Here is a 16,564-nt window from a genome sequence, read left to right as displayed (position 1 = left end):
ATATGCTGGGTGTGGTGGTGCTTGCCTTTAATCCCAGCAGGCAGATCTCCGTGAGTTCGAGGACAGCCTGCTTTACATAGTGAGTTCCAGGATAGGTGGAGCTACAGGGAGATCCTGTCTCAAAAAGATCAAAACAATTATTTCTATTATATTTATTATTTTATGTGTATGAGTATATTGCCTGCATGTATGTAAATGCACCTGTGTTGTGCAATGCTCATGGAGGTCAGAAGAGGGCATGGGCTCCTCTGAGTCTTCTGCAAGAGCAGTTGGTACTGTTTGCTGAGCCATTTCTCCAGCCGCCAGGAAAAAAATTAAAGACATGATCTTTTATAATCCAGACTAGCCTTGAACTTTTATGTAACCAAGGATGACCTTGAACTTCTGTTCCTCTTGCCTCCATCCCAAAAGTGCTGGGATTACAGGTGTGAGCCACCATATCCAGTTTATAAGGTGCTGGGGACCAAATTCAGTGCTAAATTTGCCCAATTTAGACCAAAGGCCTGTTTCTGAGTATACATTCTTATATTTTTTCCTTTTTGCATAAATATTTGACAAAATATTAGCAGATAACTCTGTGACTGTAACTAAATCTTAGAAGATTCATGAAATCCATAATGAGCTACCGTGGGCTATCTGGTGATTTTTAAAAGATGGATCACCCACGTTTAAGGTCTCTCCTACCTCCTTTCTGGAATCAATAAACACCTTCCTGTTGTTTCTGATAAGGGTTGGCCAGGCCTAGACTGGCTTCCCGGACATGCTTTTAAAAAGTAGCCTTTAAGATGGGTGTGGGAGGTAGAGGTAACTGGATCTCTGTGAGTTTGAGGTAAGCCTGGTCTACTTACCAAATGAGATCCAGGCCAGGTGGGGCTACAGGAAGACCCTGTCTATAAAAAGAAACAATAGCCTTGAAGCCTAACATGATTTACTTAGCACAAAGAGTATGAGGCCCCTGACCTGAGCTTCTCTCTATGTTTTAAGGACTTCATATTTCTGAGACTCCTGCCTTTAAAACATTATCACTATCATCACTTTCCAGGGTCCTAGTCATTAGCTATCATTTTTCTAAATGCTGAAAGCAAAGGTTAGGTTTGTTCCTAAAGGTTTAATTTTATTTATACGTATGGGTGTGTATCTGTGTGAATGAACACCACGTGTGTTGGTGCCTCCAGAGGCCAGAAAAAGGTGACAGAGCCCATGGACCTAGAGTTCCAGGCAGTTGTGAGCCACCCAATGTGGGTGCTGGGAATTGTACTTGGTCTTCTTGCACTTGCTGCTCTTAACTGCTGAGCTGTCTCAGCCACGTTGGGTATCATTTTGACCTTCAGCTTCAGGAATTGAAGCACCTGGTTATCCCTGGGCCACACCAGCCTTGGCATGATCAGAATATGGTTTCTGTTTGGTGTTCTTAGCTCTACAGGATCCAGAGGCCTCTGACTTCCTTGCTTTCAAGGATGTCCCCATTCCCGAAATTTTCAGTCTTTCCCCCAAATCTAAATCACAGTAACAGAGAAGCAAGACTATCCAGTGGGAAGGAATAGCCCTTCCATAAGGACCAGTATTTGGTTGTTCCCAAAGACCAGACATGGTCATTGCTGAGAGGGTGACCCACCTCCAAATGTGACCTGCTTCTTTGCCGTGTCCTACTCGCACCTGTGCTGTGTCCTTGCCTCCTACTCACACCTACCTATGCTGTGTCCCCTCCTCCTAGCCACACCTATGTTGTGTCGTCCCCTCATAGTCACACCTGTGCTGTGTCCCCGCCTCCTAGTCACACCTGTGCTGTGTCCCCTCCTCCTAGTCACACCTCCTGTGCTGTGTCCTCTCCTCCTAGCCACACCTGTGCTGTGTCCTCCTCCCCTCCTAGTCACACCTGTGCTGTCCTCCCCTCCTAGTCACACCTATGCTCTGTCCCCTCCTCCTAGTCACACCTGTGCTGTGTCTTCCTCCCCTCCTAGTCACACCTGTGCTGTGTCATCTCCTAGTCACACCTGTGCTGTGTCCCCTCCTCCTAGTCACACCTGTGCTGTTTCCTCTCCTCCTAGTCACACCTGTGCTTTGTCTCCTCCTAGTCACACCTCCTGTGCTGTGTCCCCTCCTCCTAGTCACACCTGTGCTGTGTCCTCCTCCCCTCCTAGTCACACCTGTGCTGTGTCCTCTCTTCATAATCACACCTCCTGTGCTGTATCCTCCCCTCCTAGTCACACCTGTGCTGTGTCCCCTCCTCCTAGTCACACCTGTGCTTTGTCCTCTCCTCCTAGTCACACCTGTGCTTTGTCCTCCCCTACTAGTCACACCTGTGCTGTGCCCTCTCCTCCTAGTCACACCTGTGCTGTCCTTTCCTCCTAGTCACACCTGTGCTATGTCCTCTCCTCCTCCTAGTCACACCTGCCTGTGCTGTGTCCCCTTGTCTCCTCAAGGGCCTTTGTCCCTTCCAACTTCCCTACCCTGTGCCAGTGTGGTTCCTTCTCAGGTGCTAGACATCTGGTCTGACATTCTTCACTCTTCTCCTTCAGCATCTTCACAAAGATAACTTCTCACAACCCCCCTCATGGTCCATGGTCCCAAGTAACTCTCATCACTAACCCACTCACCACTCACCTTTGGCACCATAATGCTTCTGAGGCAAAGCTGTCCTGGGAGGGCAACTGGGGATGACATGAATACTATTTTGTGGCTTTCCTCTCTTAGCAGTAATTCAGGTATCTTAATTCAGGTATCTTTTCTACACATGAAGCTACCTATGCATTTTAAAAACAGTATTCTTTTGTTGGTATACTATAATTTTAATGTTTTGTTGAATTTTTGTGCATTTCAAAACATCTTAAAACCTTCACATACCCTATAACCACCCCTTCCAGATTTCATGCATTCTGTCATATATGTTAAGGCTTATCCAGTCAAGTTAGGGCACTCAGATATCCCTTATGCAAGTTCATCCACTGGGGTCTATGGATCTTGTGCATGCTGTCAGCCTTGCTGTAAGTTCATATGAGCTGTAAGTCCCAGGTGCCTATAAGATTGTTTCCCTATGACCATGCACCTCCTCCCCTGGCTCTTACAATCTTTCTGTCCCCTCTTCAACAATGGTCCTTGCGCCCTGGGTGTGTGAAGTTTAATATAGGAGTCCTGTCAAGGACCCACACTCTGCAGTCTCTTTTTCTCTACACTGGCCAGTTGTGGCCTTTTATGTTCATCGCCCTCTGTTGTACGAGTTGAGAGGTCATTAGTTTTCTCTCTAGCCCTTGTTCCACTATGTTCTGTGAGCTTTAGTGTAGAGGTTTCATTGTAGAGGTGTCACTTAGTGCTGGGCATCTCACAGACATTTATTCTTTGTGTGTGATCCGTTGTAGAACTCTGAAGTAGTCTCCATCTGTTGCAAAAGAAGCTTCTTTGATAAATGGTGACTGATATCCTTGTCTGTAAATATAAGGATTCATATTTACAGTAAGAAATTATGTTTGTCTAGGGATGTGAGAGACATAGGATTTTCTCTAGGATCTATGACCTCTCCAGCCACGTGTATTTGGCTGTTTACAGTGCCACTCATGAGTTCCCTTCCATTGAATGGGTTTTAAGTCCAATTGGGTAGCTGTTGATCAAAAGTACCACTGCTGCATCAATATAGTTTGCTGTCTGTTAGCTGGTCTGTTCCAGCTCCATTGCTCCAAGGCCCATGTCTGAAGCATGTCCTTATCTTCAACAATAGGGTCTTACCTTTAAGTTCTGGGAGGCAGTAAGAGCTGTGGCAATAGCTTTATAATTTTGGGAGTCTCTTGGACTACCCTGACCAACAACTCAAAGGGAGGTTTTTACTGTCTGGCACTGTTTCTTGTTATATAACCTGTATTTTAACCTATAGGGAGCAAACATTCTAGTCATCAATGACATTAGCCCTTTCTGTATGTGAGAACCCATGTCCTCCTCCTTTCCTGTTCTCTGAGCACCCGTGTTCTAGGCATCGTCAGGTCTAATTTGTGGCACAAGCCTTGCTTCTTTTGGTTTAACTCATGAGCCCATGGAAAAGCTGAAACACCCACACTTGCTCTCCAGCCTGTGTTCTCCATTCTATCACTCCAAACCTCTGAAGAAAAAGCCACTAGTGGCATCATAAGGTGGTTTCCTGGTAATTCAGAAGATAAGGGAACTAGAAGATGAAGAAAGAATGATGAGAAAGGGACACCTTCCTTTCTCCACAGGCCACAACATTTGGCTTGTTAACAGTGGCAGGTCATTCACGGTTTCTAAACAAGGGTTTAAAGCCCAAGGCTCACTCCAGTTTCCTGCAGAATGGTTTCATACAATTGCATTACAAGAACAATTTAGGAACTAAGGATTAGATTACTGAATCATGAAATGTGCTATATCAGTGATTAACTTAAAAACAAAAGCAAACCTAATTCCTGGGCTCTCCTTTGAGAGCTTCTGAGTTCACTGGTCCTAGATGGGCTTGGACAGCAGTAGCCTGGGATGCTCTCCAAAGATTCTTATTTCCATCCAATGCTGAGGTCCACTGTCTTCCCTGCTTTCCCCTATTCCGTATCTGGCCACAGAGGAAGAGAAACCAGAAAGAGAACATGGCTTGCTCAAGTTATGCTACTGAGTCAAACTTGAACTACTGTACAGACATGATGGCCTCCAGACCATTGTACCAAACTGACAAAAGCATAGGACCACTGTGATTCCTCATAGGTAAAAGCTAATGGTGCTACCCAAGGCAAGGCACTGTTGTTAAGGCGAATCTGTCCTTATGTTCAGTGTCTGCTAGTCTGTTCGCACGTCAACTCTTCCTTTCCTTCCAGGCTGTACCCTGACAGCTGTGTGACCTCTTGAGTCTATATGCATTCCCTCTGACTGTTCTTATGGCTACATCCACTTCAAGTCCCATCCTCTCACGAGAGCCATCTTTGGTGATTACTTTATGGCACTCAAGGCTCTGGGTACCACTCCTTCTTGGTCCTTGCTACAGAAGTGGGTAAGCACATGACTGTCTGCCGTCCCCATCACCTCCTCCCCGAGCAGGGACTGCACGCTCACCATTGCTTTCTACCACTTGACAGCTGCAGAGGAGACCAGCAGCCTAGGGCGGGAGCACTCTTCCTTCAGTCTTTGGAACAGAACCACGTTCAGTTTCTCACTCCTGGCTCCCCACAGCGCACATCAGAAAACCAAGTCTGAGAGAGGCACATTCACCTGCTTAGACCCTAGCCAGAAATTAGAGGCTGAGCCGATCACCCCACTCACGAGGGCCTTAGCCGCCTGGGAGCCACCGCTCACTGCTGCCTCACGTTAGCTTGCGGAGGTGCTCTCTCTCCCACCTGTGCACGCGGTTTTCTTGTCACTTCTCACACTGCAACAGCATTCGAGTAACCGCTCTACCACGCTGATGCTCCCACGGAGTTGCTTCTCTGCGCTTCCTGCCTCATGATGATGGTGATTCCCTCCAAATACAGTCAAGTCTCGATTACGGAAGTTTTAATAATGGGTGTTTTAAAACTTGTGAGTACATGAAGGCACTGGAACAAAACCAAGGGGTAACCTGCAGAGATCCTTGAAAACGCTGCACACAGATGCCGTTTTCCAGTTGTACATTCGTCCTCCCCATTCCTGACTTCCCTCGTCCTTCACTTGGCCAACTGTCCACCTCATCTCTTCCAACATTTTGAGAGCCACGTGACTTCCCACTTGTGCCCGCATCACTGCTTTCCAACTGTGGCTTCTGTAGCAGCTGAATCTTTCTGGGCTGGGCAGTGCCATAACCTCCCCCAGGAGACTGCAGCAGTCAGAAGCCTGCTCTAGGAAAACCGTGTGCAACTGGAAGGTGGTGACCAATGGAACCCCTACATCTAAGGCTCATGGAACAAAGTGGAACAAGGTGTACAGAGAATACTAATGCATCTCTCAAGCTCTCACCAGCAAAGCGTCCTCATGCAACAGAAGGCAATGAACACAGAGGCCACAACTAGCCAAAGTGTAGCAAGTAAGAGACTGCCGAGTGTATGGCTCTGGATAGAACTCCTATATTAAACCTCACCCACTCAAGGCTCAGGGACCAATGCAGGAGACAGGACAGAAAGATTATAAGAGCCAGCAGGAGTGGTGCATGACCATAAGGAAAGGCTCCAAGGACCTTGCTCATATGAACTTATAGCAATGGTGACAGCATGCACAAGACCCATGCAAACTCAGTTAAAAACCCAGCCAAGAACTGGGGAAATGGGCAGGAGGGCCTAACCTAAGTTGAGGACCAATTGGCAGTTGATCTTCTTTAAGGAGAGATGCTGGATAAGTTGAACAGGCTCTAGTGGGTGAACTCACACCAACAGACAGCTGGGGACACAAACTTGACTTAATAGGTCTTAACATATATAACAGAATGCAAGAAATCCTGTGGTGAGCTATGGTGTGGGGGGGTGCAGATGGGGAGGGTGTCTAAATATGATTAAGATGTATGAAATCCACATTCAATTAAAAAAAATCTACATTGAAAAAAATTTAGCCATGTCTGAAGACATGCAATGGGGCTCAGAATGCACCCCCCAGGCACTGGCGTTAGTATAGAAAAGGGTACTGTGGCCCATATCAAAAAGGAGCCCGACAAGAAGTACAACCCCACTTGCCACTGCATTGTGGGGTGGAGCTTCAGTTATGTGACACATGAAACAAATGCTTCATCTACTTCTACTGGGGCAAGTGGACATTTTTCTGTTCAAATCTGGTTAAAGGCAGGAACTGTGCCAAACACCCAGTGGTCCCTCCATAAACAAGAACTGTGGCCTGGATTCTGAATGCTGAAGAATGAGACCTTCAGCCTTCCTAAGGGAACACATCATTCTGAATCTTTATTTTGTACAGGGCTTCATCTTTTGTGCTACTTTGTAGTTATAAATGACTTAGTAATCTGACTGAAAATTAAAAGACACAGAATTGAAACGTATGTGAAGTACTGTGGGTGAGTACTAGGTGACATCTGGCACTTGCCATATGAAAAGCTGCACACAGAAAACACAGAACAAAATATAGTATCTGTTAGCATGTTAAAAACAATCACATCAAAAAGTATAAAAATGCCATAGGTGATGTAAAAAAAAAATACTGTGTGTGTGTGTATAACCTATACACATAAATCTACAATATTTACCACTATTGATATATACTTTTTTGGAGCAGTCCAGGTGCTGCCATCATAAAAACTAGAATATCCTCATCTACATTTTCATGTACATTTATTAGCTTCTACATGACCTAAATCAGGAGCCCAGTTATTTTGTCAGAGTTGACTTTCAGTGGACTGTTCAACTTTAGCACAGTGCATTTGCTTCAATAATAACATCATTATCAAGTTGATTAAAATTGCATTAGACTCATTATATGTATAAAATATATTGTTACATTCACTAGCTAAACAAATGTTACTTTCATTTTAAGATACATTTTTGTACCTCAAAAGTTTAAATCTCCAACTTAGAACAAGAACTATCAATGTCAGATTTTCTACTTTCTGTTATTCAAATAGAGCCCGGTCGTAACGAAAACAAACACTCCAATTAGACAGTCACACTTCCTTGGAGTGCCCAAAACAATGTCAGTGTTTGTTAACTGTAGTGTAACAGAGTATTTTAAAAGACATCACTGATTTTTTAAAAATCATAAACCTGAATTTTTTTCACTGAAAAACTTTACCCAACTATGAAACACACTATATGTCTTGAAAGATTAAATCTTAGATGCTTATTAATTAGGACATGTTTCATAATTTTAACACGGGTAATGGAAGGACCAATATGTGTAGCAATATCTATTGACTATGCTCTGTAAAGATGGAGTGCCAGAACAAGACCATGTGAATGGTCCTCCTGGGGCCCTTCCAGGTGAGGCCTGTAAGAATCTGAGGCAGACAGACATAAGGACTTCAAATCTTGGTCTCCAATGCTGTAGTGCCCACCTGTAGCTAAGGAAGAAAACCAGCTATTCTAAAATCATGGATAAATTTGTTTTCTCCCCCTTTCTAAAAGCCTTCAAGAGGGAACTGACACTGATTCTAACTACTACAACAGCTATCAAAGTACCCGAAAGCAAATCCTGAATCCATCACTCTAGAGTCCAGCCTTAGAAGACCAAAGAAAAATGAGGAGGAACCCAATAGAGGGATGTTTTTGGAAGCCCCTGTCAAGAAATACCAATGGACTCTGATATGAAATTTGAAAATTGTCCTATTCTTTTTTCTAGTTCCCTGACTAGAACTTGTAATGCTAACTACTTGTGCCTTTACTTCTTCACATCTCCTATTCACGATTCAGGACTTTCTTTTTGAAATCTTTAGAGATAAGAGTTATGCAATTTGGGAGTCTTTTAGACAGACCCACTGAAGGGGTGCTCCAATTGCCTCACCCTGCGTCCCTGTTCAGCATGGAAGAAGCCAGAGCAGTCTGCGTCCCTATTCCCTACTGGCAGTTTGGGTAAACCCCTTCAGAGGGTAGCGTGATAAGAACAAGAGGTAGGAACTGACTAGGCAGTTAGGGTAAAAAAGACCCCAAAGAAAAGTAGTCACTTTCTTGGCTCAAAGTCACAATGTCCTTGGGCCTGTTAGCAACATACTCTGTTCCAAAGGCCAAAAATGTCAAAAGTATTTGGGAGCTTTTATCTAATCCTTAAAAGATTTTAGGGTTACCTCTTCAGAGGAGGGAATGTTAGAGTAGCCAAAAGCCCCATAAGAAAATAAATAAAAGTACATGAAGTGATCAGAAAAAGTGATGGGGAGATATGGGAGGAGTTGGAGGGGAGGGAGTGGGCATGGATTTGATCAAAACACCTTATATGCATGTATGAAATTCTCTGAGGCAGAGAGAGAAGTATCCATAAGGCTAATCTTGCTTTCAAATGAACTTCAGAGGCAACCCTTCCACTGCCCAAGTGTTGCATGGTCCATGAATTGCAATTCCTCCAGCAGCAAGTTCCCTGCATCTGGCAAGGAATAGGCAGATGCTGTGCGAGAGCGAGACCTGGGTCAGGGGCACAAAGGAACTAAGACTGATCCCGAGGTAAGAGGGTATGGTGAGTGCTACGCTGCCAGCCACACACTTCAGGCTAAATGCCCCAAATTTTAAGCACCATTAAGTGGTTAGCCTTTCTCCTCAATGTCTTTAATTTTAAGTGGAAATAAAATGGCAGTAAATGAAAAGTGGTAACATTTGTGAGATGGAGATCAATAAAGTCAGGACAAACTCGTTAGTCAATTTCAGTTTAGACCTGGATTAAAAGTGTAAGGGGGGAAATGTAGCTTGAAATACAGTATTTTTAAAAGAATGTTACTCCATGGATCTAGGTTAAAAGTAGTTTTTAAAAACTCTCTTATGTTCTGTGATCAAGTCTGTATGCACAGATGCCTACGTCTATGAAAAAGACTACACACACTCTACATACAGCTTTAAAAAATCACTTCTACAGTGCTCAATACTTTGTAACATTAGTCAAAATAGAATGGGTCAATAGAGTAAAAACATTTAGGCTTGAAAGATACACACGAAACTGAGTAAAGAATCATTATTGTGAGTGTATCCCTAAACGTTACTGTTATGTTTCCAGGGCAAACCTTTTTTTTTGTCTTTTTGAGACAGGGTCTCCCTGTAGCCCCAGCTGCCCTGGAACTATGTAGACCAGGCTGGCCTTGAACTCACAGAGATCTGCCTGCCTCTGCCTCCCGAGTGCTGGGACTAAAGGTGTGCGCCACCATACCTGGCAGGTTAAATTTTAAAAAGTTGTTTTTATTTTATGTATATGCAGTGTTCCTTGCACGTAGGTAAGTGCACCTGTGTCGTGCAATGCTCGCGGAAGTCAGAAGAGGCTGTTGGATCCCCTGGGCTGGAGTTACAGACAGTTGTTAGCTGCCAAGTGGATGCTGGGATAAACTCTTTTTAAAGGTTCACTGATGGTGGGCTCTGGGAATCCTAGAGTTAGGTGAGTTTGGAGAGGCCTTGGCTCTGGTCAGGGATGCCCGCAGGTTGTCTGCTGGTTGGGGCAGCTCTGATGCTGCGGCAGGCAGGCCTAGGAAACCCAGAACTCGGGAGGAACTTAAGATTTTATTCATGAGAATGGCACAGATGAATTCTTCCACCACCTTGAATTAAGAGCCTGATGTTCCATCGGTAGTTAACCAGCTTCCAGGCTTAGGAGCAGATCCATTAAATAGAAGAACCTCAAACAGGATCAAGGATGTCTGTCCGGACTTATTTTATTTATGGACCATCCCAACCTCTGCTGTCCACTCAGCTTTGCGTGCTCTCTTATATTTGGCAGGATGTCTTGGGAACACAGAAAAGATGAAAGGAGAACAGGGTATAATCATAAGCTTCCAAATGTTGTACAGACTATCAACAAAACCGGCCTCTGAAAGCTGATTCTTCGCTCCTCCAGTATGGCTGACGGCAATAGTTTTAATAAAATTAATTCATGCCCAAGGAGAGCTCAGTTTCGGTTTTTTTCCCCCCCGGGAACTACAAACTAATATGCCAAAAAAAGTGGTTTTGCACATAGATGGTCCCAATGATACGTCTCAAGAGAAATGTACGTGAAGAGGCTTTGTTAAAAATTTAAGTTATTATTAGCTTTAATTGCAAATGGCTGTTCAAAGATGCGTGGTGCGAATCTGTTCAGATTTGAAAGCAGAGGCTTTGGCATCAGCAATAGCATCAACCAAGGCCATGAAAGCTCAGTAAGTTGTGAAAAGTGAAAGCGGGGAAGAACTGCTGGTCCCGTTCCGAGACACTCCTGTGGAAGGAGAAAACAGCCACCGGGCCTCAGGCCTGAGGGTCAAGCTAGCTGGCTGAGCATAGCAGCAAACATTTTATCCAGACCATTTTACTGATGACTTCAACTTCAGTTTGGGGCTCAAGGGCTGTGCAAACCAACAAGGGGCAGCCTTTCACTTCTGGAGCGAACTGTCAAGTTGCAATTTGCAATAAGTTACCACGAAGACTTTCTAGATTACAGCACTGCACATGCTGCATTTTACCTTTTATTGGACATTTTATCTCACAATGGCAAACAATACGGAGGCTACAGGTGGAATCTGTTTATGAAGTATTTTGGTATTGTTTTCCTTTGTTTAACTGTCTCACGTTTTTGAAAAATATGGGTCCACGGTTAAAACCAAACATATATGCAGCTTTACAGTCTATTTTACATGAAGCATATAATTAGGAAAATGCATCCTCTCCTCATGCCCCAGGGTCTCTCTGAAGAGAAGCTGTACATAGCTCAAGTTGTACATGAGTTGATGAATATTTTTGTCAGCTTTTCTTCATGAATGACACATGACACATGCTTTGGTACTCTTCATTGAAAACTGAAACATCTTATTAGCCCCCTTCTTTGCCTTTAAAAATTTGCCAACCATGTTTATAGAAAGGGAATTATTAGTGGCATTTTGCAACTGAAATATATTCATTTCAACACAGCAATCCCTTAAAAACCCAACTTTACGAGAAAATCTTTATAATCTTACTTGCTATAATTTTAATAAGGTTAACATAAAATCAGTTAAAAAGGAAACATACAGTAATGAAGTGCTTTTGGAAGTATTTGAATGTGACCAAACGTGGCTCTAGCTGACCACTGTTCACTTTGGTTTACATCAGCTCTTGAGCATTAAGTCCACCGTGTTAGTGTGAGCAACTGCAAGTAGTCTCTCGACCTTACCCTGTGATGACATACTGTCCTGCTAGAGAAAAAGAATAATAGAAAAGAACTGGCAAACTTGAAACAAGAAAACAAAAATGCAATGCCTACAGTGCCGTAGTGCCACTTTGGCAGAGTCTAACTTCAAACACAAGCTGCCCGACAGAAGCCTGTTTGGTAGGTGTTTCTTTTATTACCTTTTGTGTTGTTACTAGAAGGATGCTGCAGTCACACTGAATGAAAAAAGACCCACAATTAATGCTCATAAATCAGTCAGCACTGGTCCCTTAACCATATTTCTCACATCTAGCCAGAAAAAAAAAGACTTCAGTGAAGGTGAGATACATATATGCACTTTTTTTTTTTTTTAAAGATAAGAACTAGTTACACATATGTAATGCTTTTTTAAGGTTCTAAAACATGACAACTAATATTTTCTTTTTGGGAATTCAGCTAAATCTCTTTTAATGTAAACATGATTAAAAACAGAAGGAACTGAAATTCATTTTGTCACTATGTAGAGCTACTATTTTGCTACTGGGAGAATGTGAAGTGAAAACTGGACCTTGGAGGGTTTCTTTGCATTTTTGTGGCTTCTTTTTTAGAGAAAATTCAAAGCATCCAGTGCCACTGACCAAGAAGTTTTAAGTTCATTAACACTTTGATTTTGGGGAGGACGAGGTACTGAAGATACCTAGAACTATGTTTTTCCACGTGTCTGGTCTCTGGTTCAAGTGACAGGTATAAACAGAAACACAGGTTTTCAGGCCTAGTGCTTTAATACATACTGCCACTTGCTGCCAGAACCAGATGTATTTAAAAAAAAGGAAACACAATCACCTCCTTCCTACAGCCAGTAAAGCAGTTAACTGTTTTAGCAGATTTTTATTTTGTGTTATCACACATCTTATTTAAAACACTATAACGTTTTATAATAATGATTCCGTACACACAGGTATTTCAGCTTGGTGTTGGTGTGTTCTAAGTAATAATGATTCAATCCACACAGGTATTTCAGCTTGGTGTTGGTGTGTTCTAAGTAATAATGATTCCGTACACACAGGTATCTCAGCTTGATGTTGGTGTGTTCTAAGTGTTCTTTTATTCCAGATCATATAGAGCAGTTAAGGCAACTAGAATGGCATTTTTCGAAATACATTGTAAAATAACAAAAGGTAACAATTAAAATTAAATGGATATTGTATTCTTGTACTATAAACACTATTGACTATTCTTAATTTCTTTTTTTGGTGGTGGGCATCCAACCCAGGACTCATAATTCCTCTTAAGTCTGTTTTTTTGTGATTTTTTTTCCTTTAGACAGGATCTTGTTATGTAGCCCATGCTGGCCTGAAACTTTTTGTACATTCTACGTCACCCTTGAACACTAGGTCCTCCTGCCTCCATGTCCTGAATGCCATGATTTACAGCTACGCACCATCATGCCTGGCTCTTGAGCCAGTTTGCACACACTGCCTGGCCCAGTCTCAGCTGTCTGCAGTTGCATGACCTGCTAGTTCCCATGTGCCTTCCACTCATCTTCTTTTTTAAAAAAATTTTATTGTTTTTATTTTATGTGTATGAGTGCATTGCCTACATTATGTAAGTGCACCCAACATCGAGCAATGCCTGTGAAGGTCAGAAGAAGGTATCAGATCCCCTGGAACTGGAGTTATGGACCCATGTGGGTGCTGGGAATCGAACCTAGGTCCTCTGCAAGAGCAATGAGTGCTCTTAACTGCTGAACCATCTCTCCAGCCCCTCATCTTCTTATTTTGCCACTTCTTCTGCCCAGGACTGAATCAGTTGCTGTGCTCATGTACTCACTGTAACAGTTATCACATAGTAAAACTGCATATTGACTAGTATCTTTACTATTTTGATTTGAACAGATGGAGTCTTCTGTAGCTCTACATGGTCAACAGTAAATGATCACATACTTTTGAGTAAAAAAAAAATCAATAAAACTAAGGCTGGGGCATGGTCATGCATGTCTATAATCCCAGCACCTGGGAGGCTGGGGCAGGAGGATGGAAAGTTTAAGACCAACCTGGGCTGTTTAGATAGACTGTCTCAAGAAGAAAACAAAACAAAACAAAACAAAACAAACCCCTGAAAAACAAAAATTACTAAAAATAAATGAAATATACGTACTAACTTTTGAAAAAGGTTCAGTGGCCCCTAGTATCATTGAAAATGTTCATCTTAAGCAGCATCTTCACGGGAATGAAAACATTTCCACAAACTCTTATTACTGACATACATTAGAATTGTGTGAGTTGTTTACAATCGTATAAAATACTGCTTTGGCAATTATAGACATAGCAATGTAGGCTTCTATGGTTTCTATTCTCATATCTTCAGTGAGCACAGATGAATTCTCACAGCAATACTGATTCTTGAACAGAAAGCCCTTCTCGATTTCTGTAGTGATATGCTGGAGGCGAGGGCCCTGCATATTGATACCCAGCAGGATTGGCATCTTCCACAGCTGGTGAAGTTTTATGCCGCACTGGACTATCTACAGAAACTGCTGGGAGGCCATGGTCCTGAAAGGGTACATGACGAAAGGCTGCATATTTTGGTAGATTGCTTAAGTGGCTACGGTTAGCATCTCGAGTCCATGACTGCCCATGCATCTCAGATCTGTATGTATAACTAACTTCTGGCCATTTTCTGTTCTCTGGCAAATAATCCACTGGTGGAATGATGAATTTCCCATTCTTTGGTGACCCTGAATTGCCTGCATATCCACCAGCGCCAATATCAACAGGAAGGACTTCAATTCGACTAGATGGTAGAACAACAGGAGTTGGGCGACTGTAAGATTTCTCTGGAGAAATATCCACTGAAAGGGTAGAACTGTAAGGTCTCCTGGAAGGGTTAATTTGAACCCCAGGACTGATCTGTGGAGACACAAAACTGCTGTGGGTAGTAGGGATGTGCTTTGGAGAATTTCCATAGTAGACAGGGGGGTTGCTGTAGGAGGGTGGATATGCAGCCCCAGGATCTTCCCCTTCTAACTGGGATGGGTATTTTATGTGGGTGGGAGGCTGCACTTTGAAAGTAAATTTGCTGGGTACTCTCAGTGGACTGGAACTTGGCTCAGCATGCTTCCTGGGGCTGTTGGAGTAAGTGGTGTTCCTTGGGCTTTGAGAGTAAGCCCTTTCTGGGGCCTCGTCCACAGATGCTGGGTCTTCATTCGCACTCCCAGGCACGTTATCATACTGTGATGCATTGGAGCCCCGCTTCCCATCACTGGCATCCAAAACCTTCATCCTCTGCCTTGAGTTTGATATTTGGGTATCAGCAGAACTTGAGGTGCTGCCTGTAAGTGTGGGGTGCATTGACCGACCTTTGCCTTCAATGGCACCTTTGGTAGTTCTTTCAATAACTGAAGTATCTGATGGTTTTTTCCATTTGGGCATAAATTCCTTCCTAATATTTGAAATCGCATTGCTATTTTGGTTAGCTGCTGCATGGTTATAATGCTTAGAACTGTCTTGTGAACCTGGTGAAGGTTTTCTCTGAGAATCTGCCTCATCTTTCACAGTTTTACTATCCTCATCCACTGATTTTGGTCTTAGCTGCACAACTCTTTCCGGTGTACCAGTTCTGCTCTGGTGGTTGGGGGAACGCTCGTGTTTTTTGTGAGGCGATTCACTTTCTCTTCTGCCGCTTATCTGGGGACTATGCCTGACAACACTTCTTTGTCCATTACTCATGTGGTTAATACAAGCAGAATGAGATTCAGGCGGAAGCTGCCCCAAGGGCTTCTTTGGATATTCATCCTCCTTACCTAAAAGGAGAGATAAATTCATAAGTAAAACAAATCCACGAGTGAAGAGTATCTAGTTTTAGAGATATGTTATGAATAATTACATACTTTTCATATGTGCACTGAAACACATACATACTTATGTACCACAAGATGTTAGTGACTGATGGGAAGTAATTATTAGAGAGATAGGAGGAGAGAACCAACTCCTGCAAGCACCCTTCTGATCCATGTGCACTGTGAGCATGAACGAACACACACACACACACACACACACACACACACACACGCCCCACGGTGGGGGGTGGGGGGACACAGAGACAGAGAGATAGAGACAGAGAGGAACATTTGCTTAGTATGTGTAAAGGCCCTGGACTCCAACCTTGGTATTCTAATCAAATCAAGTCAAAGCAAAACAAACAAGAAAATTAAAGTGGTAGGAAAACAACAACAACAAAAGAACAAGAAAGAAGAAAAAACAATTTAACTTGGAAGTGGAACAGTACAGAGCAGAGTCCCATTAAGAACAAGACCCCCTTCACAAAGGTTATTGCTTAGGAAGGATGAGGCTGGGAAGCCCCAGGGAGCCAGAGTTCAAGTCACAACACACAGGGCACTGACTATAATGAGGACTTGAGATTTGTTAAGTAACTGGAAAATTCTAGACTTTTCAGCAAGTTAGTTCATGATTTGAGATATCTCACAGAAGTCATTTGAAACGGTGGGTTAGACTTAGATTGTGGTAATAGTGAGTGATGAGGATGACAGTCACAATGGCTAACATTCACTGATGCTCTCCATCTACCAGTCACCACTCAGAAAGTTCAGCATGTAAGGAAGCAGCAGGCACGTAATTTCATCTTGCATGTGAGAAACCTGAGGTAGAGGTGAATTTGCCTAAGGGTTCAGAGCTAGTAAGCAGCAGGTCCAGAACCCAAACCCAGAGCTGTTCTAGTCTTCGCTCTTCACCCCCAAACTTTACTGGGGTGGAAGCAGTAAGAAGGGGTGCTCTTCGGACACATTTTTGTAGTGGAGTCCTTGTTCAGTTGTGATGGGAACTGGGGAACTGGCGGAGTGAGAGTACCTGCTGCTTCAACGACAACAGAA

At 43.2% G+C, this 16,564-nt stretch overlaps 1 protein-coding gene and 1 pseudogene across 2 annotated transcripts in view; one reads left to right on the top strand and one right to left on the bottom strand.

Annotated features, from left to right (window-relative positions):
- Window positions 1-9,807: 9,807 nt before the first annotated feature.
- Window positions 9,808-13,707, top strand: LOC103737490 (annotated as a pseudogene).
- Window positions 12,759-16,564, bottom strand: part of Usp6nl (USP6 N-terminal like) — a 149,555-nt gene continuing 145,749 nt past the window's right edge. For both annotated transcript variants that reach the window (XM_029565535.1, XM_008837313.3), the window contains one exon: window positions 12,759-15,478. In XM_029565535.1, the coding sequence (XP_029421395.1) occupies window positions 14,061-15,478 (1,418 nt within the window). In that variant the 3' untranslated portion in view covers window positions 12,759-14,060. The remainder of the gene's footprint in view (window positions 15,479-16,564) is intronic.

This window comes from Nannospalax galili, unplaced genomic scaffold, assembly GCF_000622305.1.
Source record: "Nannospalax galili isolate Female #2095 unplaced genomic scaffold, S.galili_v1.0 scaffold678, whole genome shotgun sequence".
NCBI lineage: Eukaryota > Metazoa > Chordata > Mammalia > Rodentia > Spalacidae > Nannospalax > Nannospalax galili.
The sequence above is the reverse complement of the archived record's forward strand: the minus strand, read 5'-3'. Positions and strand labels throughout refer to the sequence as shown.